This window comes from Zootoca vivipara, chromosome 5, assembly GCF_963506605.1.
Source record: "Zootoca vivipara chromosome 5, rZooViv1.1, whole genome shotgun sequence".
Classification (NCBI taxonomy): Eukaryota; Metazoa; Chordata; class Lepidosauria; order Squamata; family Lacertidae; genus Zootoca; species Zootoca vivipara.
In genome coordinates this window covers 31,739,086-31,764,548 of record NC_083280.1, presented here as the reverse complement: position 1 = coordinate 31,764,548, position 25,463 = coordinate 31,739,086, and the positions used below count along the sequence as shown (strand labels likewise).

Genomic DNA, 25,463 nt, shown 5'->3' with positions numbered 1-25,463 from the left:
TTTTTTATTTTGCTTCGACTCAGACCAACACGGCTACCTACCTGTAACTATGTAGCCCATGTTTCTGTTCTCACAGTGGCTAGCCAGATGTCTACTGGAAACTTACAAGCAGGACAAGAGCCGTTTCCCACTTGTGATGTCCAGAAGACCTGGCTCAATTGTGGGATGAGACAATTGTCTCAAGTGACAGGCAATGGAGAGTGTTAACTTGGCATCTTTCGGCACCACCACACCACAGGGCCCCCAACACAACTTCTGGTGCTTTGCAAAGCATTGGAAGTCACGCCCTAGCATAGCTGCCAAGTTTTCCCTTTTCTCACGAGGAAGCCTATTCAGCATAAGGGAAAATCCCTTTAAAAGGGGGATAACTTGGCAGCTATGTGCCCTAGGCCTACAGCACAGAGGGGGGGGTATGCAAGTTTGTGGACAAACAAAGATACAAAGGTAAATTCTACATTCATTTCTTTGCCTACCTTTGCCTCTAATCCAGACCTACTTACTACTGGTGTGTACCTTCCAGAAGAGATTGAGGCTGTTAGGCTGAAAAATGTTCCCCACTGGTGTCAACACTACTGAGCTAGATGGGCCAATGATCTGACTCAGCATAAGGAAGCTTTGGAATCACCTATTCCCACCCTATTGGGCTAGTCTACTCAATAATAGTGCAAGCAAAATTGCTGCACAACAGGACTCCGCCCCCCCCTTTCTCCTTGCTCACACAGTTATTTAGTTGACTACTGCCCAGAATGAATAAACATTGCTTTCCAGATTTTAGGTTTTTTGAACATGTTCCGTAAATGTAAATTATGAAAATCAAATCTCCTAAGAAGTTTTTGCAGGAGAACTTCAATGAGCGAAAGTTGTTTGAGTTCTACTCCTGCATCAACCATTAAAAATGAAAATTCTCCTCTTAAATGTGGCTTACCCAGAAGAACTTCCTGCTTAATTCTGCCCATTAGATATCTGGCAGAGAGAAAAAGCTGTGATGAAGTGTTCCATTAATATGCAAGTAAATACCCATACAAATCTTTCAAAATGTTCTGACCAGGAATTATGTACGTTTGTTCTCTCTTCCACTTGTTTAAAATAAATTTACTTTTCAGCACACTCCTAAAAACATGGCAGATTGATATTTAATGACAAAAGTTCAAAAAGCAGTCCTGTGTAATATTGCATAAATGGGGGTGGGGTGGGGTGAGCAATCTGGGATTCTTTTCTTTCTCTTCTATTTTTTTCCCAGAAGAGCACTCAGATTTATATAATGCATGAATACAAAGATTTGTGGTGGGAATACTTAACATATAAAAAGGTTGTCCCTCTGGGATTTGTAGCACTGTTTTAGATTTCTGTTTCCTGCTTCGGATTTTTGTTTCAGTTTCCTGATGTTTCAGCATCACACCAAATGATTTTTCAGAAAAGCTCTGTTAAAGTACTTTTCTGCATTATGTATTGTGCATTTTATATACCTGGATTGGATTACACCGAACTGCATTGGCAAATTAATTACAAAGCATGGGTTTGTCAGGGCAAAAACACATGCATATAAAATGTAACAAGTCACCAGTATGCTGTAAAATATGATTTGCTGTTTTAGAAATCTGTTTTTGTATTAAAACAGGCCAGATTTCCCCTCCCCACACACACACCTTTTTTTTTGGTGAACCTCTGAATGACATGGCAATGTTAACCAATCAACTTTCAAAATATTTACACAATGCAAATAGAGAAACTAATACATGGACATTTTTTTGAAGCAAATCTATACTCCCTTTAAAAAGCGAGAGTTATAACCCACTGTGTATTTTATTCTTCATAATCACTGACCCTTTATGAGTGTGTTGTGTTGTATTGGGATGTGGTCTTTAACCACGTGCATGAACCAGTGTGACCTAGCTGCCAGTGCTTACATAGTGCAAGCAAGATGATCTGAAGCAGAATGTGTTTGCAACTATTGGCTTTTCGTATCTGTTGCAAAGTTTAAGAACACTATGACTATGCATGTTACATGCCTCCATTGATTGCATATGAGTTTGGACGCCAGGTGCATCCGGATACATCTGATAAATCCAGTTCTTGTACATTAATAGTACTTGCTCTCCTGTGTCCTCTACTACCTACGTTCTCTGCAATTTTTCATCTTCTTCATCCACTGGCCAGTTTCCCTCTATCTGTACTTCCTGTTGTTAATACACAGCAAGAATTGTGCCATCAGATGTTCAGTACTATCATTAGATTGGTGACTGGGCTGCAGGTGTCAGGGCTGTATAACATCTAAGCATGGTTTGGGAGCAGCTTCAGACACACAGTGGGCTGGCAGTGACAGGACTCCATCATAGGCTGAGTGAGATCCAGCTACTCAGACCTACTCACTTGCTTTAAGGGACCTCAGTGGAAATTGTTGCTTGGAATGCCAACTACCAACAAAGGACAACTTGCCTCCATCATGAACTGAACAAATTCCAGCTATTCTCCCCCACTCCCCTGCCAGTCTGGGACGGTATATATCTGACTGGAAGTTGCATTCTGATCTTTAAGCAAGCCTGGGAACATCAGATCATTTTGATCCACTGTGAAAAAAGCAGATCAAAACTAATTCCTCTCCTAGTCCTACTAAAGGATTTTTCTTCCACTTCACTCTACATTTTCCATCTAATGGCTCATGTGAGCATCCATATCCCGAAGGGATATCCATGCACAGTAGCTTGTTGTTCTGGTGCATTTGAGTGTCTGCAAACAAAATAACAACAAAAAGTATATAGCAGAAGCCAATATTTTAGTTGGTGTGCAGTGCTTAAATAGCATCACCCAATCACTATGTGTCAGATACAGCTTTACAGTGGTGCCTCGTTAGACGAAATTAATTCGTTCCGCGGGTAAATTCGTTTCCCAATCACGGTTTCCCATAGGAATGCATTGAAAATCAATTAATGCGTTCCTATGGGCAAAAAAGGTCACAATAAAACCAAAATTGGTTTTCAAAGTGTTTATAAAGTGCACTTTAAAGGCATACATGCTGCACAGAGCATGTCAAAAAATTAAAGTGCCAAGAATTTAAAGTGCAAAACTTTATAAACATGGCAAAAAAAAAAAACATTTAAAAACATTGAAAAATAAGGAAACAGGAGGCAGCACCTGCCCTGAGCTGCGGAGAGTCTCTCTGGGGACGCTGTTCAGGTGGCAGAGCTGGTTGAAGGCGCTGAAGAGCAGGCAGCAACAGTCTCAGGCTGGCTAGCCTCAGGAGCAGCAGGTTCCCCTTCCACTCTGGGCTTCTTCGTGACGAACCTGTCCATGGACTGCTGCTTCTGCCGCCTTTTCAGGATCCCTCTGAAAGAGGACATGACTCTTGTATCGAAAGTGTTTGCAAGGTCACGTGCCAGGCTCTTGTCTGGGTGGTGTTGGCGTGCAAACCTCTGCACACTTTCCCACTGTCGACAGATGTCCTTCAGTTCTGTGGATGACACGTGCTCTTCAACTTCCGCCTCTTCCTCTTCCAAAGGGGTCTGGGTCTCCTCCTGCGTAGCCTCTGCCTGCAGTTCGACCAGCTCCTCGGTGCTCAGCTCCTGGTCTTGGTCGTGCTCCTCCAGCAGCTCGCAGACGTCCTCCACTGTGACCTCAAGGCCAATGTCCCTCGCCAATGAAACAATGTCCTCCAGCACTGTTGTCTCTGGTGCAGGCGCAGAAGCACCAGTGTCTATTTTTGCCACACAGTCTGGCCACAGCTTGCGCCAAGCAGAGTTCAGGACTCTCTGGCTGACCCTGTCCCAGGCCGTGACGATCATCCTCACGCAGCCGGCGATGTCGAAGTGGTTCTTCCAAAAATCGCGCAGGGTGAGGTTGGTGGTGTCGGTCACCTCGAAGCAGCGCCTGAAAAGCTCCTTGGTGTAGAGCAGGGGTCCCCAGACTTACCGCGCAGCGGGCCGGAGGGCAGGGGAGTGCGTGCGCAGCGGGCCGGAGGGCGGGGGAGTGCGCGCCCGTGCGCATGCGCACACGCACACGGTCGGGGAAAAATCGCCGAAAATCGCTTGTGTGCATGCGTATGGGCCTTCCCTGACCCGGAGGTGCATCGGAAATGACCTCTTCTGGGTTGGGAGAGGCCCATACGCATGCGCACAAAGGATTTTCGGCGATTTTTTGCCGATTTTGAAGATCGTCGCCGCGCCGCGCGTCGTAAGAGCGGGCGGCGGCAGCGGGCGGCGGGGGTCATCGCGGGCTGGATTGGGAGGCCAATTGGGCCGCATCCGGCCCGGGGGGCGTAGTTTGGGGACCCTGGTGTAGAGCTTCTTGAAGTTGGTGATGACCTGCTGATCCATCGGCTGCAGAAGTGGGGTGGTGTTAGGCGGCAGGAACATGCTCTTGATGAAGCGGAAGTCCTGCAGCAACTCGTCTTCAAGGCCTGGAGGATGAGCAGGAGCATTATCCATCAGAAGCATGGCCTTCAGTGGCAGGTCCTTGTCCAGCAGGTACTGCTTGACAGCAGGGTCAAAAACCAGATTGACCCACTCCACAAAGAGGACGCATGTGACCCAAACCTTACTGTTGGATCGCCACAGCACTCTCAGCTTGCCTTTGTCGATCTTGTGTTTCTTGAAGGCCCGTGGGTTCTCTGACTGGTACACCAGCATGGGCTTGATTTTCAGGTCCCCGCTGGCGTTGGCACAGAAGAGGAGGGTCAGACGGTCCTTCATGGGCTTGTGGCCAGGCAGCTTGGCCTCCTCTTGAGTGAGGAAGGTCCTTTTGGGCATCCTCTTCCAAAACAGCCCGGTCTCGTCACAGTTGAAGACCTGCTGTGGAAGGTAGCCCTGATCAGCCACGACCTGAAGGAACTCCGGGGCAAACTTCTCAGCTGCAGGAGCATCCGAACTGGCCGCCTCTCCATGCCTGACCACGCTGTGAACTCCGGATCTGGTTTTAAACCTTTCAAACCAGCCCCTGCTCGCCTTGAAGACCTCTGGTTCTGCGTCTGAGGATCCTGCCTGTTGCTGGATGAGGTCTGCATGCAAGGCCTTGGCTTTCTCACAAATGACAGCCTCGGTCACTGTGTCCCCTGCACGCTGCTTCTCCTTCATCCAGATGAGGAGCAACTTCTCGACCTCCTCAAGAACAGCTGGCCGGTTGGGCATGATCCTGGTGACTCCCTTGGCTGCATCCATCGCAAGGATCTTCTCCCTCATCTTCAAGATGGTCCCGATGGTTGATGTATTCCTCCCGTACTCCCTGGCGAGGTCTGTTACCCGCATGCCGTCATCATGCTTTCGGATGATCTCCTTCTTCATCACAACGGTGATCTTTTCCTTGGTCCTCTTTTCGGCCGCTGCTTGTTTGGGACCCATGTTCCTACAGTTGAAATAGAAGAAGACAGTTTTAAAAACCTTAAGAAAGACACTGAAAACCTTATAAAAATTTTTTATGGAAATTTAAGAAAAGTGCATAGAAACTCACCTCACTGCGAGATGTTGGGCACCTTTCAAAAATCTTCAATCTTCCACTGCACGTGGAGAAGTCACCTTAGTCAGTCTGAACCTAAGAAAAATGGGAAGAAATAGGAAACCTTAGAAGGCAGTCTTAAAGGAACACCTTTTTCATCAAAAAAACAACAACCAAGCCCACCCAAGTAGTTTTTAAAAAGTGCAAAGAAACTTACCTGACTGTAGATGAACACCTTTCAAAAATCTTCAAACTGAATGTGGAGAAGTCACCCAAGTCAGTCTGAACCTGAGGAAAAAGGGAAGGAATAGAAAGCATTAGAAGTCAATCTGAGAAAAGCACATTTTTTTACTAAAAAAAAAACCCCATGCAACCAAACCAGAGCAAAAAGGCACATTTTTTACCAAAAAAAACCCCCTGCAACCAAAGCAGAGCAAGAAAGGCAGTTTTTGGCCCCAAACCCCCATGCAACCAAACCAGAGCAAAAAGGCACATTTTTTACTAAAAAAAAACCCTATGCAACCAAACCAGAGCAAAAAGGCACATTTTTTACCAAAAAAACCCCATGCAACCAAAGCAGAGCAAAAAAAGCAGTTTTTGGCCCCAAACCCCATGCTACCAAACCAGAGCAAAAAAAGGCACTAAAACCATTACAGTACTGTACTGTAACTGTAAAAAGTTTTTTTAAAGAAAGTTTTTAAAAAGTTTTAAAAAATGTTATGAAAAGTTATGTAAATTTGAAATAAACTTACCTTAAGTGCTGAAAAGCTAGAGACCTTGTATGAAACACACTGTAGAAATTCTCCAAAAAGTTTTTCTCCTCTCTCTCTCTCGCTCGCTCTCCTCGAAGTCAATCCCGGAACTGCCCTTGAGAAGTGAGCCCAGGGAGCATTGGGGAGGCTTTCTAAAGCCCCAGACGCAATGCCCCCGGGGTATTGAGCCGTTTTTCCATTAAAAAAAAAACGGGAAGAAAAGGCGGGAAAACCCCGGGGGAAAAATAAGGGACAAAATTCGTCTAGCGAGTAGTATTAATATATTTCCCACATTCAGTGTTGACAACTATAAACCAGATGTTCCAAAAAGCAGTGCTGAGGATGATGGAGCAATTATTTGTTGAGAGAAGATATCAATATACCCACAAAAATAACAGCTGACAGCAATGCCTGGGGCTATTGATTTTGTTTTTCTCCTCATACGAGACTCTTGATATTCGGTTAAAAAGCTAAAAATAGGCTAGAAAATATGTTTGCCACTTCCAAATTGTGTAAAGTCAGCCAAATTCAGACAGCATGGGCACACTCATAACTATGGAATTTTCATTTTCTGTCTAAAATCTCAATTATATCCAGTAATTTTTATTTCATATATCTTTTATTTTTTAGTATTTATAAACCACATATTAACAATACATTTTTTCTCCCTTTTGGAAGGACTGTGTGATTATTCCCCCCCCCTTTTTTTAAAAAAAATGTAAATTGACTTTGGATAGCCTGGTTATGTGTGAGAGAGAATACTTATTTTACCTAATTAATGTGAACCTCATTATAATTGTATATGTTTAAGTGTATTCTGACCAATACCCCAAAGGATTGGACAGGGACAGGTCATTAAATACACAGATGGAATCATGGTGCCCAGTTTGTGCCTAACATGGGATTGGATCAGGGGCAGTTGCAAATGGTGGGGTGGGACAGAGGAACTTCCCATACCTCCCAGCATGTGAGTTCTGCAGTTTACCGGGAAGGAGGGTGCAGCAGCAAGGCGGCAGGGAGGGCAGCATGACCAGGGAGGGAATAAATCTATTGGTGCTATCACCCAGTTTCCATATGATTATGATAAGATTTCCCTTTTTCTGTGATGTTCAACTCAAAATAATAAACAGTTAATTTTTTCTGTATTGTGTGCTAAATTCCTGTTCTGGAAGTGGCTCCTAAGTTTATTATTATTTCTTTTTTAAAATAGTGTTTTTTGACATCTTAAATGTTGCTAGTAGTTCTTTAGTAATGCAACACATGATGAATTTAACAATTTTATATGTTAGCATTTTTTGAAATGTATGTGAACAACAAAAATTCTGAGAAACAGAAAACAAAGAAAAAATTATTCAAAGAAGCGATCACGAGCAGATAACATTACTACCCATATCATCAACCATACTCTATCAACTATTGTTATCAAAACTGTGCATTTCCCTGGGAAGACTAAATACATTGTGCTGCTGATACAGAAAAAAAACATTTATAAAGTCAATGGCTTCACATATACCATAATTTAGTAATAATGCTGCTTAATGATGCAGGCAAACTTTGCAAATAAAATGCAAATGATAAAATGGAGAGGGACAGATCTATGTAGGCTACCTTAAACTTCTCAGAGGAAAGGTAGGATTTAAATGTAATGAATGAATGAAAATAATTTCAGTGACTGTGTTTTTAATGACTGTTAATTTATGCATATTTTTTGTACCAAAATGTACCAAATTCAAAAGAATGACTAATCTGTAGCATTTGAAACATATTATGAATAGAATTCCAATTTATGTGTTTAAATTTGTTTTCCGTGTGGTTGGCAGACTAACTTTCCTTCACTCCATTTTTGCACGAGATTATTTTAGCTGCAGATTCTCCTGCCATTAGCATATGCAACACAATATTCCTGGACTGTGTTAGCTTCTAATACTGTAATGGGTTGAGGCAACTGAGAAATATCTGGAATTCTGCTCAAGGAGATCAGTTCAGCTGAAGTATTTCTCTACCAGGGATGCAATGAACAGTTAATTCCATCCCATTTCAGTCTGAGTCGTAGGCTTGTTCCAATCTGTTTTGTGAGAGCTTTTTTTTAAAAAAAAAAACAAAGCCTACATTAAAATGGAATACATTTTCTCTGTAAAACACACACTTTCCAATGCATTCATCTGCAAAATACAAATTACATAGGTATCTTTTATGAAAAATACATATTTTTATGTGTGCTTTTTCTGTACTGAAACTACATCACAAAATCCAGGCAAGCTCAAGAGTTTTGGATTTGGTCAACCACTGTAAAAGCTGTTGTTTGACTTCCTTCCTTCCTTCCTTCCTTCCTTCCTTCCTTCCTTCCTTCCTTCCTTCCTTCCTTCCTTCCTTCTTTCCTTGTTTCAGTTCATTTTTTGTCCTGAGCTGCACTTATTAGTAATTTTGTTTCATTTTATTATTCCTCTGGAATGTACTGGAAAGCACTGGAATGAACCTGGTCTTATGAGAACCGTTTTTCAAAGCTCAGCTAATCATCTATCCCCAGCAGCATTTGAAAATAGTAAAGAAAACAATTCAAAATGTATGCATTTTGTTACACCATCATCTAAAAATGGCATCCTACTCCAAAAAGATATAGAGGCAGCATGAGAGTTAGCAATCATAAGGTGGTGGTGGTTGTTTTTTAAGAACACACAGTTACAAATGTTTGTGGTTTTCTGTTTTTTAGTTGGTTTGGTTTGGTGGTGGTGGATCTCTGAAGGGATCAAATGTCAATCGAGGGAGGAGGGCCACATTATGGTAGAATTCCACAAACAAGTTTTCACAGACCACTAGGCATCAAGCCAGATAACGGAGCCAGCCCTTGCTTTCGGGACTACTAAAGCGAAAATAGGAACCATGTTTCAAAGGAGCACAAACAAGGTCTGTTTCGAATGCACTTGTCATGCTGAAATTTTCACTGCTTTGTTGCACTGAAGATGGCAGAGGGAAGGTATATTGACCTATTTCCTTGAACAGCTTCACCTTTGGTCCCATGTGTTCTCTTTATCCTGAAGAGCAGTAAACTATGCAAGATTAAAATGCCCTGGAAATATCATTATTATTTTGCACTGAGCATCTAAACTTGCTCTCTTCCAATACTATTAAAGAGTAGCTCACTCAGTAAAGGTTATGGACCCACTTGCTCTTCCTTTGACATTCTGTATGGGTATCTCAGAATCTAACACTCTGATCAGTTCTAGAGCCGTATTGTTCTGTCACCGCAGCTTATCACTAACAACATGTTTACATTTCCACCATGCTGAAGTTCAGTCATGAAGGGGGTGGACAACGAGAATATATATTTATACCAAAGAAATAGATGCCATGTGTTTGCATGTATCTCCACTCGTTGTGGTCACTTGAAGCTGAGTTTTCTGCTCATCTTTCCCTAGGCATTATCATCTATATTTTTGAGTGTGTGTGTTGCATTTGTTCTCTGACTGCCAAGAAATCTGATACAGCTCAGCTTGTTAATGTCTTAGTATGTCACTTGGCTTTTTAAACACTATATTAGATTTGCTGGACAAACTTCTCCAAATAAAATACAAAGGGGAGAAGAAGGGGGGGGGGAGAGAGAAGGTTAAAAAAGAAGAAGAAAATCCTGCCATATGTTAGCCATAAAGTAGAAAGCAAGGATGATGGTCCACCAGGGAAAATAATACATATATATCTGCTATAATAGCATTAACCCTTTCTTAACCCACATTTAAAAAGGCCGAAAGACATGCAGTCAGTTGATTCTATCCAGTTTGGGGTTCATCACAGAGAAATAAAAGAAATTTATACCAAATTATTTGGCAAAATTAGTAAGGGAGGCAGGACAATTTCATTTGGTCCACATATTTAAGAACCTGGACTCAGCAACTCCTGGACTGAAAAACCAAAACCAAACAAGTGTTAAAAAGAGCAAATTTTAGGATTAAATAAATGTAGAAATCCACTGAGGTAATATGTATATAAATATTAGGCCCATGCTCACATCCACCTCATGGCCTTGGTCTGGGATTACCCATTTAGATCAACCTGAGCACCAACTTCTGCCCCCTGTCCCGAATTAGTTTAGTGGTAAGGTAGCTAGGACCCAGGTGGCGCTGTGGGTTAAACCACAGAGTCTAGGGCTTGCTGATCAGAAGGTCGGCGGTTCGAATCCCTGCAACGGGGTGAGCTCCTGTTGCTCGGTCCCAGCTCCTGCCCACCTAGCAGTTCGAAAGCACATCAAAGTGCAAGTAGATAAATAGGGGCCGCTCCAGCAGGGAGGTAAATGGCATTTCCGTGTACTGCTCTGGTTCACCAGAAGTAGCTTTGTCATGCTGGCCACATGACCCGGAAGCTGTCTGCGGACAAACGCCGGCTCCCTCGGCCTATAGAGCGAGATGAGCGCCGCAACCCCAGAGTCAGACATGACTGGACCTTTTAAGTTTAAAGCTTGCTTGTTTTTTTTAACCTGCAATTAACCATACAGCTGAGAAGGGGAAAGAGAAGTTGCATCGCCAACCTCCCACCCCCTACTGAGAATGGGGGAAGGGTCAAATTTTTGGAGTGTGCCTTTGCAAGGGGCTTCTTCAAGAAAGGAGGACCCAGGATCACCCAGCATCAGGCAGAATCAGTGCTTCTGGCTTTTCCTGCCTAAGTGCAGAACCTTACATTTGTCCCTATTGAAATTCATTTTATTAGTCTGAGCCTAGCTCTCTAACCTGTTAACATGAATTTTCATTAAGACAGAGATGGAATGGGATGGTCTTGTGAATGAACACATGCAAAATTGATACAGACCAGAGATGGATAGATCTGTCCATCCATACTTACAACTTTAAAAAACAGACAACCTTTGCATCAAGCAGTCCAGTATTCACTTGTGGTAGGTAGAAAATATATCTTGGTCTTACCGTAATTGTGGAATATGACAGCCTGAAGCAGGCTACTTCATGAACGGTATCTTTTTTAAACATTGATTTAGCTGTTTTCCAGCTTCCATGTTACACAGTATATTTAATCAAGCAGAATAGGTTAAAAAAGATACCTTATACAGTGTATTGTGTGATCTCATAGATTCCATTTGTATCAGTTACAAGGGAAAACATTTTTCGTTGTTTTATGTAGCGTTCAAACACAAAATACATTAACCAGCAGGAGATTACAGACAGGTGTAATGATCCATGAATGCAAGATCTCCTTTTAACCCACTGTCCCCTGACTACAATAAATTTATGAATATCAATTCCCAGGCATGCTTTTTTAAAGTTTTCCTGTTAGGACATGGATGGAGAGGCCAGAAAGGAGTGGTCATCTGCTTGATGGGGGAATGTTAACTTGCAGGTAATAACACATACAACAGATGTATAACGTATTTCACAGATGGTAGCAGAAGCATCTTGCAGGGCTTGGGGGCTTTATTCTCACCCTGAACTATTTCACCTTAAATTACAGACACTGAACAGGAAACTTTCTAGAGTAGGAACAAGAATGGTAGAATTATTGTTGGGCTCTGGTAGAAGAATATAGATTAAAAGCTAAGTATATCTATCCAGTACTTATCTTTGTAACCTAAACATTGTTCATTTCTTTTCAAGTACATCTATCTTAGGTGTCATGAAAGATGTTGCCCAATCACCAGTGATGAAGCCAGTCTGGTTAGCTTTGGTACTTAGAAGGGATACACACCATATATTCCTTTGTCTCAGGTGGTGCAATATATTAAGCTGCTCCTGGATAAAAGTACCTCAAGTTGGGGAGGGGGGGTGGAATCCACATTTTGTAAAAACAGAGACCTTAAGACTAGTAACATAGATCTGCATGGATCCACATGCAATCTAAATGTTCAGGTTTCTCATTGTTATTAGGCAGGAGTTGTTGCTGTTGTTTTTTGTGGACTACCTGATCACACAATATACAGTTGGGGAAACTGTGCTAATTGTTGGGGGGGAAAGCAGGTTTTCTCAGGGCAAGCCATGCAACTTGTTCCATTGTAGTTTACAGCAACACGTGTCTGTGGCCAAGCAAACTGCAGGGTGATAACACGCGGACACACAAACATCTTCTACAATAGCTTGTGTGTAGCATATATTTGGTTGAATTAGATATTCATGTATTGAATTTATATTTCTATTTATACTGTAATAGATTGTTTACTTTTTGGCTTTTCTAAAGTTAGGGATGCTTATTGTGGACTGATCTGGCATTTAATCATTGCAGGTGGGAGGGCATGCTTTCCTGACAACCCAAAGCTCCTTGGCTGGGAGATGGTCCAGGAGAGGCTAAAGCCTTAAGATGTCTGGCACTCCTCCCAGCTCTCCCATAAAGAACATATGTTCATTGGTCCTTGGACTCAGCTATACAGCTGCAAATAAAACACTTCAAGTGTGTTGTAAAGTGAAATATACAAATGTGACACTAGATGGTGACAGTGAGCTTTGGCAAATTCAATATATTTTTCAAAACTTTTTTTATTTAAAAGCATTTTCACAGTGTTTTTTATATGTGTGTAGATTCCACCCTTATGAGAGATGGGACAGAAAGTGTAGTGTCCCAATTCTGGCTTGATAAATTGTTAAGCATGCATTAAAATAACTGATCTTATTCCCGTTTCAAATATTTTTGCACAAGTTATATTTCTTGCTGTCGAAGCTTCTGTATCATCTGCAACACATGAACTCTCATTCCAAAAGGAGTTGCTCTTGTCCAGGCCTAACAAGTTTGGTAAGAGGTTGTTTGATTATGGTTTCGATTTTCAAATGCATGGATGTCCAAGTACCTTTTGAAAACAAAAACTTCAACCTGAGTCTGCTAATCTGAGTCTAATACAAAAGGAAATTGTCTCCTGTGCAGTGATAACCCATGTGTTTGGAGGCCACTGCATTAGTCATCCTCAGCCTGTTAGGCTATATGTTATGTGAGAGATACAATTTTAGATTCAAGGCATCAAGCTTCCCCAACCTGATGCCCTCCAGATGTTTTGGACTTCCATCAGCCCTTGGAATGTCAAAAAACATCTGGGGGCACCGGGTTGGGGGAGGCTGCAGTTTATCGTTCATTGTTGGACATCTGGTGTGGTGTGGAAGAATGTATCAGCAGGACTTTCTGGTGCTTATAATCCTTTATAGCAGACAAACTGAAATAAATGGAAGTTTTGTCAAAATGGATAAATGGAAAAACGAAAGGCTAGACCATTTTGGGTGATGCTAGCTTGAATTGCTCCATTTACTTCAATGGTCCATAAATTCCTATTAGTGAGAAATTGAAGTGAAATAACCCCAAAGAGGACACTGACTCACATACTCCATATGCCCATTATTGTGGCTTATAAAAACATTGGTGCGGAGCTTATGCAAACTATGAATGACATTTGTTCAGCAGTTAATTAAGCCATGGTTAAATGCTTAAATGAAATTAAGTGAAAGGTGATGTCAGAACCGAGAATCCACGTAGTGCAGAGGCCCAAGCATGAGATGGAAAGGCTTGGTTCCAGTTGCTCTTCATCCATTGCTAGGTGACCTTCAGCAATCCTTCAGGGCTAACGAAATATTGCATGGCACATGCAACACCAACGCCTCTCTCTTTTTAACCAGAAAACCAGCTTTATCCAAGTCATGCTTGGAATAGGCAAACGGCTTTGTTGCCTAACCTTTTCCACTTTGCTGCTGTTTTGCTCTAGTTACCTCTGAGCTACTTTCTCAGGCTGCATCCTGCCACCTCTCGGATCAAAACCGAGCCTTTCTTAGTTGCTTTGCTCAAAAGTATTCCATTTGCATCTCCAAATAGGCACAGAGAAGCTTAGAGAAACAAAACGGCAGTTTAAAATTTTAAATTATTCTCCTTCTGTATTTCAGCAGTACAGTAGTACCTTGGTTTACAACCATAATCTGTTCCGGAGGTCCGTTCGTAAACCCAAACAGGTTGTAGCCCAAGGCCCGCTTTCACCAATGGGGCCTCCTTTTTTTTTGTTCGTAATCCCCCCCAAAATGGGTTGTAATTGCAAACCAGGACACACACTTCTGGGTTTGACGTGTTTGTAATCCAAAACGTATGCAAACCAGACTGTTTGCAAACCTAGGTACCACTATACAAGGTATACCCACCTCAGAAAGAGCACTCATTGCAGAGTATGCTACTAGTGAAAGGTTTTGTTTTGTTTTTCCTTTGCATGTACAGAGGAACTGGAATAGTTGGGGCGGTCCTATGCTATGAGGACCAGGTAATGTGCCTTTTCAAAATGCTCAACCTGGATTTGCTGAGGAAAAGAAATTGTGGAGTTTCAAAACACCGTCTTTCCCACCAATTCTGTATTATAACTTTTAAAACGGCTAGAATTAAAGTACTTGATAAAAAAAAGAAAACCAGTGGGAACTTTGTATTTTGACCACTTTGGGCTCTATAGCTTTCCGCCCACATGTAAATCGGAGTGACAGCATTTCTAAATGCTAGTCAAACAGACATTTATGTCTTGCCTGCAACAAAAAGATACATAACAGACACAGAACTGCATGGTGATGAATATATGAAGAGAGGGAAACTGTCACTACGGTCCCATTTTCACCTGCTCATATGGTCTGCAGCTGCAGCTCAGTGGTGGAATAATATTCTTTTAAATGTTTGAAGACTCGGAATGAAACTTCACAATACTAATTTAGGTTTAGCTCTAAAAGAGAACCAGACCATGCAAATGGGTAAATTGTTCTGCAAATGTCATAACAGTCTTTCCGACATGCTGTTTTAATATTGTTAACATATTGTTGAAATTTTGAAATTTCCTCAGGAATAGGATAAATATTGACATCTTACATTTTCCCCCTGAAATGTTTATTTCTTTGGTACAGACATTTCCTGTCATTTTGTGTGTGCCGGGGGATAAGATTTTTTATTTATTTATTTAAAGTTGCTATCTTACACGAGACCAACTTTTGCTCATAGCAAACTTTTGCTCACGAGACCAACTTTTGCTCACGAGACCAACTTTTGCTCATAGCAGGCAAAACTATCAATTATTGGAGGTCAGGAGAGTTTTATTACATACAAACAGTTGTGGTACTTTGTGGGCTGGGAGATGAGATTTCTCCCTTCTTTCCATATCTGCATGGCTTGCCACCATTATAGTCACCACCAAGCCTGCTCTGGTAACTGGGGAAGGAAGGAAGGATGAAGGGAGTTTGGGAAGTGCAGAGCAGTTGCTCTTCATGCAAAAACTCCTGAGCTCAATCTCCGGCATCTTTAGGTAAGGTTGCGAGAAATCCCTGTCTGAAACACCAGACTGCCACTGCTAGTCTGTGAGGCAACAGTGAGCTAAATGGAACAATGATCTGACTTAGGCTAAGACACTTCTCTATGCTGGAGAGGGGGAAAGTGGACATTTGAGGGCAAGGCAGATACAGTGGTACATCGGGTTACGAACTTAATTTGTTCCAGAGGTCCGTTCTTAACCCGAAACCATTCTTAACCTGAGGCGCACTTTGTCAGGAGTATGGGCAGGAGTTGGGCCTGTAGTGCTTTGCAGGACTGGGGCCTGCCTCAGCTTATGCTGGAGAAGCAAGGAGTGGCCACTCAGGTGAGGCCTCAGCTTGTGCTGGAGAAGCAAGGAGTGGCCACTCAGGTGAGGCCTCAGCTTGTGCTGGAGAAACAAGGAGTGGTCACTCAGGTGAGGCCACTTGATATCTCACTGCACCTGGTGGCAGGAGCTGGGAGGGATAAAAGCTCAGCATTTCCCTTCAGCTCTTTGCCACAGCAACGCTATCCCTGCTTGGTTGCATCTGGCCTCTTGCTCCTTGCTCCCTTGCCTTGCCGACGCCTTGCTTCTCGACCCTTGGACCTTTGCCTTGCCGACGCCTTGCTCCTTGACTCCCAGACCTTCGCCTCTGCGACTGCGACTGCCTGCTGCTGGACCCTCAGCCCTGCATCTACTCCTGCATCTACACCACCATCTTGCCTCTGGTCCTAACTTCTTCAGCCAGGGCTTCAACCGCCCGCCAACCGGACCGTGACACACTTTCGCTAATGGAGCCTCCCACTGCCGCTGCACAGCCGGTGCACAATTTCCTTTCTCATCCTGGGGCAAAGTTCATAACCCGAGGTACTACTTCCGGGTTAGCAGAGTTTGTAACCTGAAGCATTTGTACCACTGTAATGTACAATTGGAATGGGAATTCTTATCCAGTTCATGAATTGCCTAAGAATGTAGGGGTCACAGACTTGGCTTTTACCAAGGTGAGTTCCTGAGGTTTGCCTTTTCAAGCCTAGAAGGACAAGCCTTGACATTGTTGGGAGTGAAGCAGCAACACTTGCAATTTGTTACCTGAACCAGTTACTGGGGCAGAGTGCTAGGCGGAAAGGCAACCTCAACCTCATAGAAAGCTCTTCAACTATTTCCTAGTCATTGTGTGCCACATTCGTTTCCATGGGAACACATCACCATGCTATTAACACCCCTTTGTCAAGTCCAGGTATTGCCTCAGAGTGCTGCAACACAGATAGCCCTGCTCACAGGTATCTAATTGGAAGTCCATAACGATATAATGCTTTTGAATTATGGTGCTGGAGGAGACTCTTGAGAGTCCCATGGACTGCAAGAAGATCAAACCTATCCATTCTGAAGGAAATCAGCCCTGAGTGCTCACTGGAAGGACAGATCCTGAAGCTGAGGCTCCAATACTTTGGCCACCTCATGAGAAGAGAAAACTCCCTGGAAAAGACCCTGATGTTGGGAAAGATTGAGGGCACTAGGAGAAGGGGACGACAGAGGACGAGATGGTTGGACAGTGTTCTCGAAGCTACGAACATGAGTTTGACCAAACCGCGGGAGGCAGTGGAAGACAGGAGTGCCTGGCGTGCTCTGGTCCATGGGGTCACGAAGAGTCGGACATGACTAAATGACTAAACAACAACAACGATATAATGCACACACACACACACACACACACACACACACACACACACATTAATTGGTTATATATTCTTAATATTCTTACTGTTATTATTTTCATTTGTTAATTGTTGGCTCTCAAGACTGCATCTCTGTTGGGTTTTTGTTTGTTTGTTTTGCATCCTTTCTGAAAGTTTGTGAATCCAGCCAACTGTAGGGCTTGATAAAAGCAATCCCCTTTGGAAATAAGTTTCAGACCCATCAACTTCAGTGAAACTTAAACACATGCTGGGTTCAGTGTTTTGCTGACTTGGAGCCTTTCTGCTTGCAGCTGTGTTCACTGTGGGAAGATGAGCTGTTATTAAAATATGCAGCATTCATAACGGGCCTTTGTAACTCCCTTTGTAATTCTGCCACCATGGAAATTGTACGGCTCTGGTGGTGGAAATGTAACTTGCTTTGTCATTTAAGGACTCCCTGCGTTTTGGGGAATTTTCATATGGATTTGAGCCATCAAATATCTCTCTTGAAAACAGTCCCAATTGTGTAAGGAGTGCTATGATCTTGTCCTTTCCTTCCTACAGTTTCAAATCATCCCTATTTATTCATTTATTGACTCCACTTTCTTAGCATAGGAAATACAATACCTGAATATCTTAAATTATACAACTTATAACAGTTAGCAGCAGCCATTCACAAGCCCTAACCACTTGCAAGTATTTCCACTTCTCAGGCTTTTCCATTGGTGCTGTTACTTCATTCTTCTATGTTAGTCTACAAAAGTGGTGACAAAACTTCAGTTCATGAAGGAGGATTCAGAAGGCAGCAAAACATTGTTCAACAAACTCCTCTTGAGGTGAACAAGCTCCCATGTTCTATCACTACATGCCTTGCCAGTGTCAACATCTGCAGGAAAGGAGCCTTCACATTACAAAGAGAAAGAATGAAGTTTCACTTGTAGTTCATTTTTTATGGACTCAATATAAGGTAGCCATACATACAGAGTTTCCTGAAGACACACAGAATACTCCAGGAAGCAGCAGTGTCCGGACAGAAATTGGTCAAATGTATGGCAGCCCATGGCAGCAGTGCCGTTTGCCATTTCCCCCTAGAAATAGCTCAAAAACGGCATATATATTTTTTAAAAAAGTGATTTTGCCCCAAAAGCCCTTTCCAGATTTTCACTGTTTGAAATATGGCAACCCTAACTGGTCCTGGTATTTATCTTTAATTCAGTTTATGCTTGTCATGTTCAAGCTGAGGACAGACAAAGAGATGTGTTTGCCTTCAGAGTGCTGGTGCTGCGAAACAGAAATCTGAATTTAATGTTGGGTGAGATAATCAACTAGGGGTGAAATCCAGTTCACCAAGCCTGCGTGCTTTGATGGAGAGCAGCTTATGCAGTGGCTGCCACTGGCACCAAGCAAAACTTTCTGTCGTCTGCTGCTAGTATAAGGAAGCTGCAGTAATGTACAGGGTGCTTCTTTGAGCAAAGCACTTTACCTCATGCAGGGGTTGTTCTGCATTCTGCATTCTGCATAGTATTATTTAGCAGCAACTCACTTGCCTTTCATAGAATCATAGAGTTGGAAGAGACCACAAGGGCCATCCAGTCCAACCCCCTGCCAAGCAGGAAACACCATCTAAGCATTCTTGACATATGGCTGTCAATCCTCTGCTTAAAGACCTCCAAAGAAGGAGACTCCACCACACTCCTTGGCAGCAAATTCCACTGTCAAACAGCTCTTACTGTCAGGAAGTTCTTCCTAATGTTTAGGTGGAATCTTCTTTCTTATAGTTTGAATCTATTGCTCTATGTCCGCTTCTGTGGAGCAGCAGAAAACAACCTTTCACCCTCCTCTATATGACATCCTTTTATATATTTGAACATGGCTATCATATCACACCTTAACCTTCTCTTCTCCAGGCTAAACATACCCAGCTCCCTAAGCCATTCCTCATAAGGCATTGTTTCCAGGCCTTTGACCATTTTGGTTGCCCTCCTCTGGACACGTTCCAGCTTGTCAGTATCCTTCTTGAACTGTGGTGCCCAGAACTGGACACAGTACTCCAGGTGAGGTCTGACCAGAGCAGAATACAGTGGTACTATTACTTCCCTTGATCTAGACCATATATATATACTTTCAGCCCATATATACACACTACTATCAGCAAAAACAGGGAAGAGGCTACACTTTGGGCTAAAGGATAAGTAAGCTACTTGATTCAATCCCTGCAAGGTGTGGGAGAAGCTGCTCCCGGTGAAAATGGTGGCAGGATAAGGGTTCTGTTCGGCTCCTGCGGGAAACTATTCTGTAATTTGCTCTCTGCTTGAGTATAGAGGATTTGCACCCCAGGAATGCTGGGATACCTTAAATATATTTTGTGGCATGAGCTTTCATAAATAAGAGTCTACTTCACAGACTGTGGAGTTACATTTATATGCACACACATTTAGTTGGAAATGCTGCGTCCAAAGACCATAGAGTCCATTTTGAGCTATTACCTAAGATGACTTGTCACCTAAGACCTATGACTTTCCAGTCAAGAATAAGAATGCACTTAAAAATATGGTCTTTATAATTATTACCTTTGGCAATTCAGTGAGATCATGATACAGAAACTCTCGTTTTAAGAGGATTGGCCATGATTCAAAGAAGAATTAAGGCTTTGAACCCAAGGGAAGGGTTAAACTACGGATGGGGGGTGGGATTTGATTAACTTTGCATTTAAAGGTGAATCTATTTTTCCAGAACAATATTCAAATGGAAAGACAACCATCCTTCAAAAATCACATTTCTTCATATGTTGCAATGCAGTCAAAGAATGTGTACAAAAATGTATATCCTGAGGTAAAATGAGCATAATAATGCACATATTTGTGAAAATAACATACAAGAATACATTATATTAGGGGAAATGGCTTTGCAAAAATTTGTAGATTAGGCAAATTAAGTTCAAAAATGTGTATATTAGTGGGAGAAAATCCCACTAATGATTTTTCGTGAGAAAAAGTTAAAAACTGACATGAAAACTTAAGGCTGGAAATATGTGAAACTGAAATGGACTAATTTGCCCATTCCCAGTTTAAACCCATCTTCCTCCTCAAACTGTACCAGGCGAAATGGAAAACTGCATGAGGGTAGTTTCAGAAGCAGTCTGTGATATTGCAAGGGAATTAGCTGTTCAAAGGAGAAGAAAAACTAGGGATGTGATGTCCATTTAATTAATTAAAAGCTTTTAATGTACTGTATTGAAAGTGTAAATTAATCAGGCAGTAGATTGTTAAAATAATAACAATGAAGCTAAAACAAATGCTTCTAAAAACTGCAGATGTCAAGATTCAGGTAGGTAGCCGTGTTGATCTGACGCAGTCAAAATAAATAAATAAAAATTAAAAAATTGTCCAGTAGCACCTTAGAGACCAACTAAGTTTGTTCTGGGTATAAGCTTTTGTGTGCACATGAAAGTTTATATCCAGAACAAACTTAGTTGGTCTCTAAGGTGCTACTGGACAATGCAGATGGCAAGGTCTGTCTTTGCGGTGGAAAGGCATTGTCCCTTCTCCAATACAAAAGGGGAAGCTTCTTCTAAAGTGATTCCTTCCTGGTGCAACACCTACATGCATTGTCAGTGCATCTTGCTTCAGAAATATTAGTTTATCCATTTGCAAACTCTATATATGATAGATTCATTGATGGCAAGACAATGCTATACACAAGACGCTGGTGTAAAGTTAAATTAAGCCAGGGTAAAGTACACTAGCTTTCACAAGCAGGGCTTGCTGGCAGAGCAAACACGAGCCTTTAATGGAGTATTGTAGCCTTATTAGCACAACACCATTTTTGCCGCCTTAACTTACACTGGATTCCCAGACTACATGACTGGGATGAGCAGGCTTATGATCCAGCCCAAGTCTCCCACCCGCCCACTGCCCCCCACCCAGCCTCCAAACACCCCTTTTCCAGGACTGATGGCGGCTCAAGATCCACCAGGCTCAGCTCAGCCGACTGGTTCCCAGCTGAGGAAATGATGAGACTTAAATGAAGGGAAATGAAGGGACTTAAGCATATTTAGTCTGGCTAAGCTAGAAACCTCCCACCTTAGCTGGAAATTCACTGGATCCTACTCCTGCTCAGCCCAGTGGATCTTGCTATACAATTGTGCCTTAAACATACAATTAACTGATTAAAATTTCTGTAATCAGGCTGCAGTCTGGCAGATGCAGGGGGGGAAAAGGGAGACAGATTTCCACCGAACTATCATAAACAGATTTGGATCCTAGCCATCACTTGTAACTTTTAATAGGAACTGCCTTGACACTCACTGTGGAGTTGTTTCCAGCAGTGCAAACAGTGCATGGGAACATCTCTCAATGTACCAAAGTTCTCTAATACATTCTAAATTTGGGCATGGCGTCACTAAAGGTCCTGAAACTGCGATATCATCTCTCAGCTGTTATTTTTGTTTGTTGGTTACTAGTAACTCTAATATTCCCCCTTGGTATAAAGAAGTGTTTCATCTTATTTTGGAATTCTGTTTTTGTGTTGCTGCTTTTCTTTGGCAAATGCATGTTACTCTGTACACGCGGGAACCTGAAATGTCTCTAGTAAATAATCTGAAGTTGGTAGGATGGCAAGGAGGGGGGGGGAGTCAGTGTGGGATTTCTCCTATTGAGGGCAAAGGAAAAAATAAAAAAGTATTCTTAAATCTGAGATCGAGCGACACACTTGTTCTCTGCATACTGTAGCTTATCGTTCTGCGTATGTGTGCTAATTCCTATGACATAGGTAATTATTTTTGTTGTGATAAAATCTGCCCTCCAGTTTCTCAAATATTTTCTCCCCTTCCAAATTAGACTTCCATTTTTCTGTGTCTTTAGAATTTTGGTGAATTCAGGGATTGAGCTTATCTTAACATTGTGAGGTGGGTGGCATATGTGGTCCCCCCCCCAGTGAACATTTCTGCAGCATCCACACAACGTATGCTGCCTGCTCCGAATCTGCCCCATTGGAAAAGCTACCTCATGAAGTTCTGGCCACCTGGGAGTTAGTGAGGCAAATGGTAGAATGAAAGATAGGACATTCAGAATTACCTGTCGATTATCTCAAACGTAAGGTCAACATGGAAAAAACCCTGCACCCCATTCATGAGAATTTAAAAGAAATTTTCTGTATTGATATTTTTAATTCAATTTCTTTCTTTCTTTTCATTAATCAAAGGAAAATAGGGGTGGGGGTGGGGACGACCACAGGAGAAAATTTCAGCATAGCATTAGTATTTATATTCCTATTGGGTGAAAATATACCTGGATCTCTTTTCACACATGCTTACTTCAACAGCTTCAAGAGACCACTTTTTAAAACGGCTATTGAAGTAAAGTCTCACTTCACCCTGTGCTCTCTTCAATTGAAGCGATATTTGCTATGTGTACACCTAAAAAAGAGAGAGAAAGAGCAGGGTGAATGTGACAAAGGTGTGCTTGAAAACATATTGTGGCTTGCTTCCTGATTTATTGAAATGTTCCAGAGGCAATACGACCCAGGCTTGATTTGTTTCGAGGAAGGAACACTGGGGGCTTCTGGCAGGTCTGTAATGTTTTCTTTATTTGCAGAGATATAGGCAAAGCAGAACTTCAGGCAAACAGCATGACACTTCTACAAGGTAACAGATCTCAACATTTGATCCCCAGAAAGCGGCACAATTCATACCACAATGTGCCTTCACTTGTCAGAAACCATTGCTTCTGTCTTTATTCCAAACCTGCTGTTTATACGCACATGCAGAAAAATATACATATACACCTTACGCCAGTGCTTCCTGTTAGCTGGCAGTGGGGAAGGGAGAAGCCATTTCCTCTGAACTCCATTTAAGATATTCGGAAGTGATCTCCAGGCATCAAAAGACCATGAATACATCTTGGTTCCTACACAAAGGAGCATACAATCTAAAGTTTGAAAGAGTATTTTCTGGGAGACAGTAATTGCTAAGGCGGTAGTAGAGAATAGTTTATCTGCCCAAGAAGCAGCCAACATTGTGGCCTCACCATTTTGGACGAGAATTCCCATCAGCCACAGCCATCACCAATGGTCAGGGATGTTGGGAGTTGCAACCTATGAACATTTGGAGGGGTGTGTCTTAGAGGCATGCTTAGGGGAACATAACCATTTTGCCTGCACTGGGTGCCGGGCCAAGAGGGTACCGCAACATAGATGAACAACAGAGGGCAAGAGGCAGTGGGGGGGGGGCTAAATTTTGGCATCACTGAATTTTTAAAGCCCAAAAATCTGCCCCTAGCCTGCTCTACCTAACATCTGTGATACAGTTCATCTGCTTAACTAGATACTTAATATAAATGATTGTGTTAATGTGCACGTACATAATGTATGTTGCACTGATTTAATTCTCTGTATGTGAGTCCCTGATGATAATTAACATCCAAGATGACACCACGTTAAAATATAAAGAACATTTGCTCTTCAATGTCTGGCCATTATCTGTATGAAGCTAAGTTAGATTTCACTTTGATAAACCCACTTGAATGCAAGTGACATGTTGTCAAGCTGCACCTCCATCTAAAGCCTCTGCTATTGTTTAAAATAAAATGACCATTTACTAGAAACTCAGGAGAATGCCTGTGGGCAACTCACTTTTGAAAAACAAACTAAACCCATCAGGTAAAACTGTCGAGGCCTGGGCTTTATCTAACACTGCACACTCTTTTATAAATTGATTCGCTTTTCTGCCAACCCAACATGTCCATGAAATAGCCTAGCTTTGGCTACAAGAACAATTATTATTCCGCCTGAGGTGATTTGTGTGGTCTTAAAGCTCTGCAAACATCCATTTATACTCAAATAGATTGGAGATAAAGTAGACACAAGCCTCCACTCCATGCAAGCATTGATTGGCAGCCTCGCCACTTCTTGACAGTCAGAGACCTGCCCCACGGCATGATGGGAGTCTGTGTCATTGTACAGAGCTGGACAAAGTGAGGCTGTTGGGTGTCAATCTGATGATAATATCTGAAAGTATTTGAAAAATGATAACCCAGTGGTGTGCACATCTAAAAGTTGATGGATCATTAGCAGAATGAAAAGGGCTCTTATTCTAGCAGAACTCTTCAACAGAGAGGATTTTGTTTGCTTTCTTTTTGCACAGATATGGAAAACCATGGTGTGTTTACAACAATGAGGTGGCTCTGTCAAGTCGCTGCTTCATATAGTTTATTCACAAAACAGATTTGCAGCCAAAGATTTGTCTGGTTTAAATATGTCATTGGTTTCAGCTCAAAGAATGACATGAAGGTGTCTAATATAGTTTGGTTTCTGAAGCTAAGTAATACTCAATAAAAGACCCATATCTTTAGTGATATTTATTTACTTAAGAAAATGTATATACCATACCACCTCATTGGAATAAAACTAAGCAGTTTACAATAAGCATTAACATCAGTAAAAAACAACAACAACCAGTTAAATGCCTTCATTACAGGAAGTGTGACACACAAATCAGCAAACAATATATAATCATATATAATCATAAACAAACACACATAATCATAATCACCATCACACACCAATCTAAAAAACTGCCTTTTCTCTACACACTTCACTGCCAATATTATATATATATTTCTTTTGCCATCCCTCATCCCTGAAAACATCACTTCATTGGGCAACTGCACTTCATTAGGAACCTCAGTAAATCAGGATAGATTTTTTTTTATCTGCAAATAAATGCCAAAGAGCACAGAACTGTCAATGGTGGGCTTTGGGCTTTGAAATTCCAGTGACGTCAAAGTTGCAATGCCAAAATTTGGCACCCCCTGCCTCCCGCCTTTCATTTTACACCATTGTCGCGGAGGTTCCTGTGGTGCCCTCTTGGCTCAGCGCCCGGTGTGGATGAACCGGTCATGCTCCCCTAAATCCTTCTCTGCAACTGTAACAATCATATATTGATAAAGAAGAAGTTACAACAGAATGGACAAAAGATAATTACAATAACACACCCCTTGAGCAGGGGTGGAAGAAGGGGGGCGGTGGGGGCAATTCGCCCTAGGTGTCATCACTGAGGGAGGTGACATTCGGTATGCCACCTGCCCGCAACTCCCAAGCCTACCCCGAGCCGTCGGAGGAAGGGGCAGAGCTGTGGCCTTCTCCCCTTCGCCCTTCATTTTGACAGCTCGGGGAAGGCTTGTTAGTTGCGGGCAGGCAGCATGTCATTGCCCCCCACTCCTGGGCTGCTTCCTGGTGGAGGTGTCAAAAGGAAGCGGGGAAGGGAGGAAGGCTGCTGACAAAGCGGTGCAGCTCGCTCCCTTTCCCTGCCCAGAAAGCAGCCCACCATGAGGGGCTCAATCCGCCGCCATGGGCAGCTTGCTCCGCCCCCATTGGTGGCTTGCCCCCTGGGGTGCT

At 42.4% G+C, this 25,463-nt stretch overlaps 1 protein-coding gene across 1 annotated transcript; it reads right to left on the bottom strand.

The window, feature by feature from the left end:
* Nucleotides 1-3,170: 3,170 nt before the first annotated feature.
* On the bottom strand, nt 3,171-9,357 carry LOC118093918 (tigger transposable element-derived protein 1-like). Its single transcript, XM_035133772.1, has 4 exons — nt 9,340-9,357; nt 5,642-5,712; nt 4,266-5,334; nt 3,171-3,875 (listed from the first exon to the last, which is right to left on the bottom strand). The coding sequence occupies exons 1-4, from the start codon at nt 9,355-9,357 to the stop codon at nt 3,171-3,173; spliced, it is 1,863 nt and encodes a 620-aa protein (XP_034989663.1).
* Between the last annotated feature and the right edge of the window lie 16,106 nt (nt 9,358-25,463).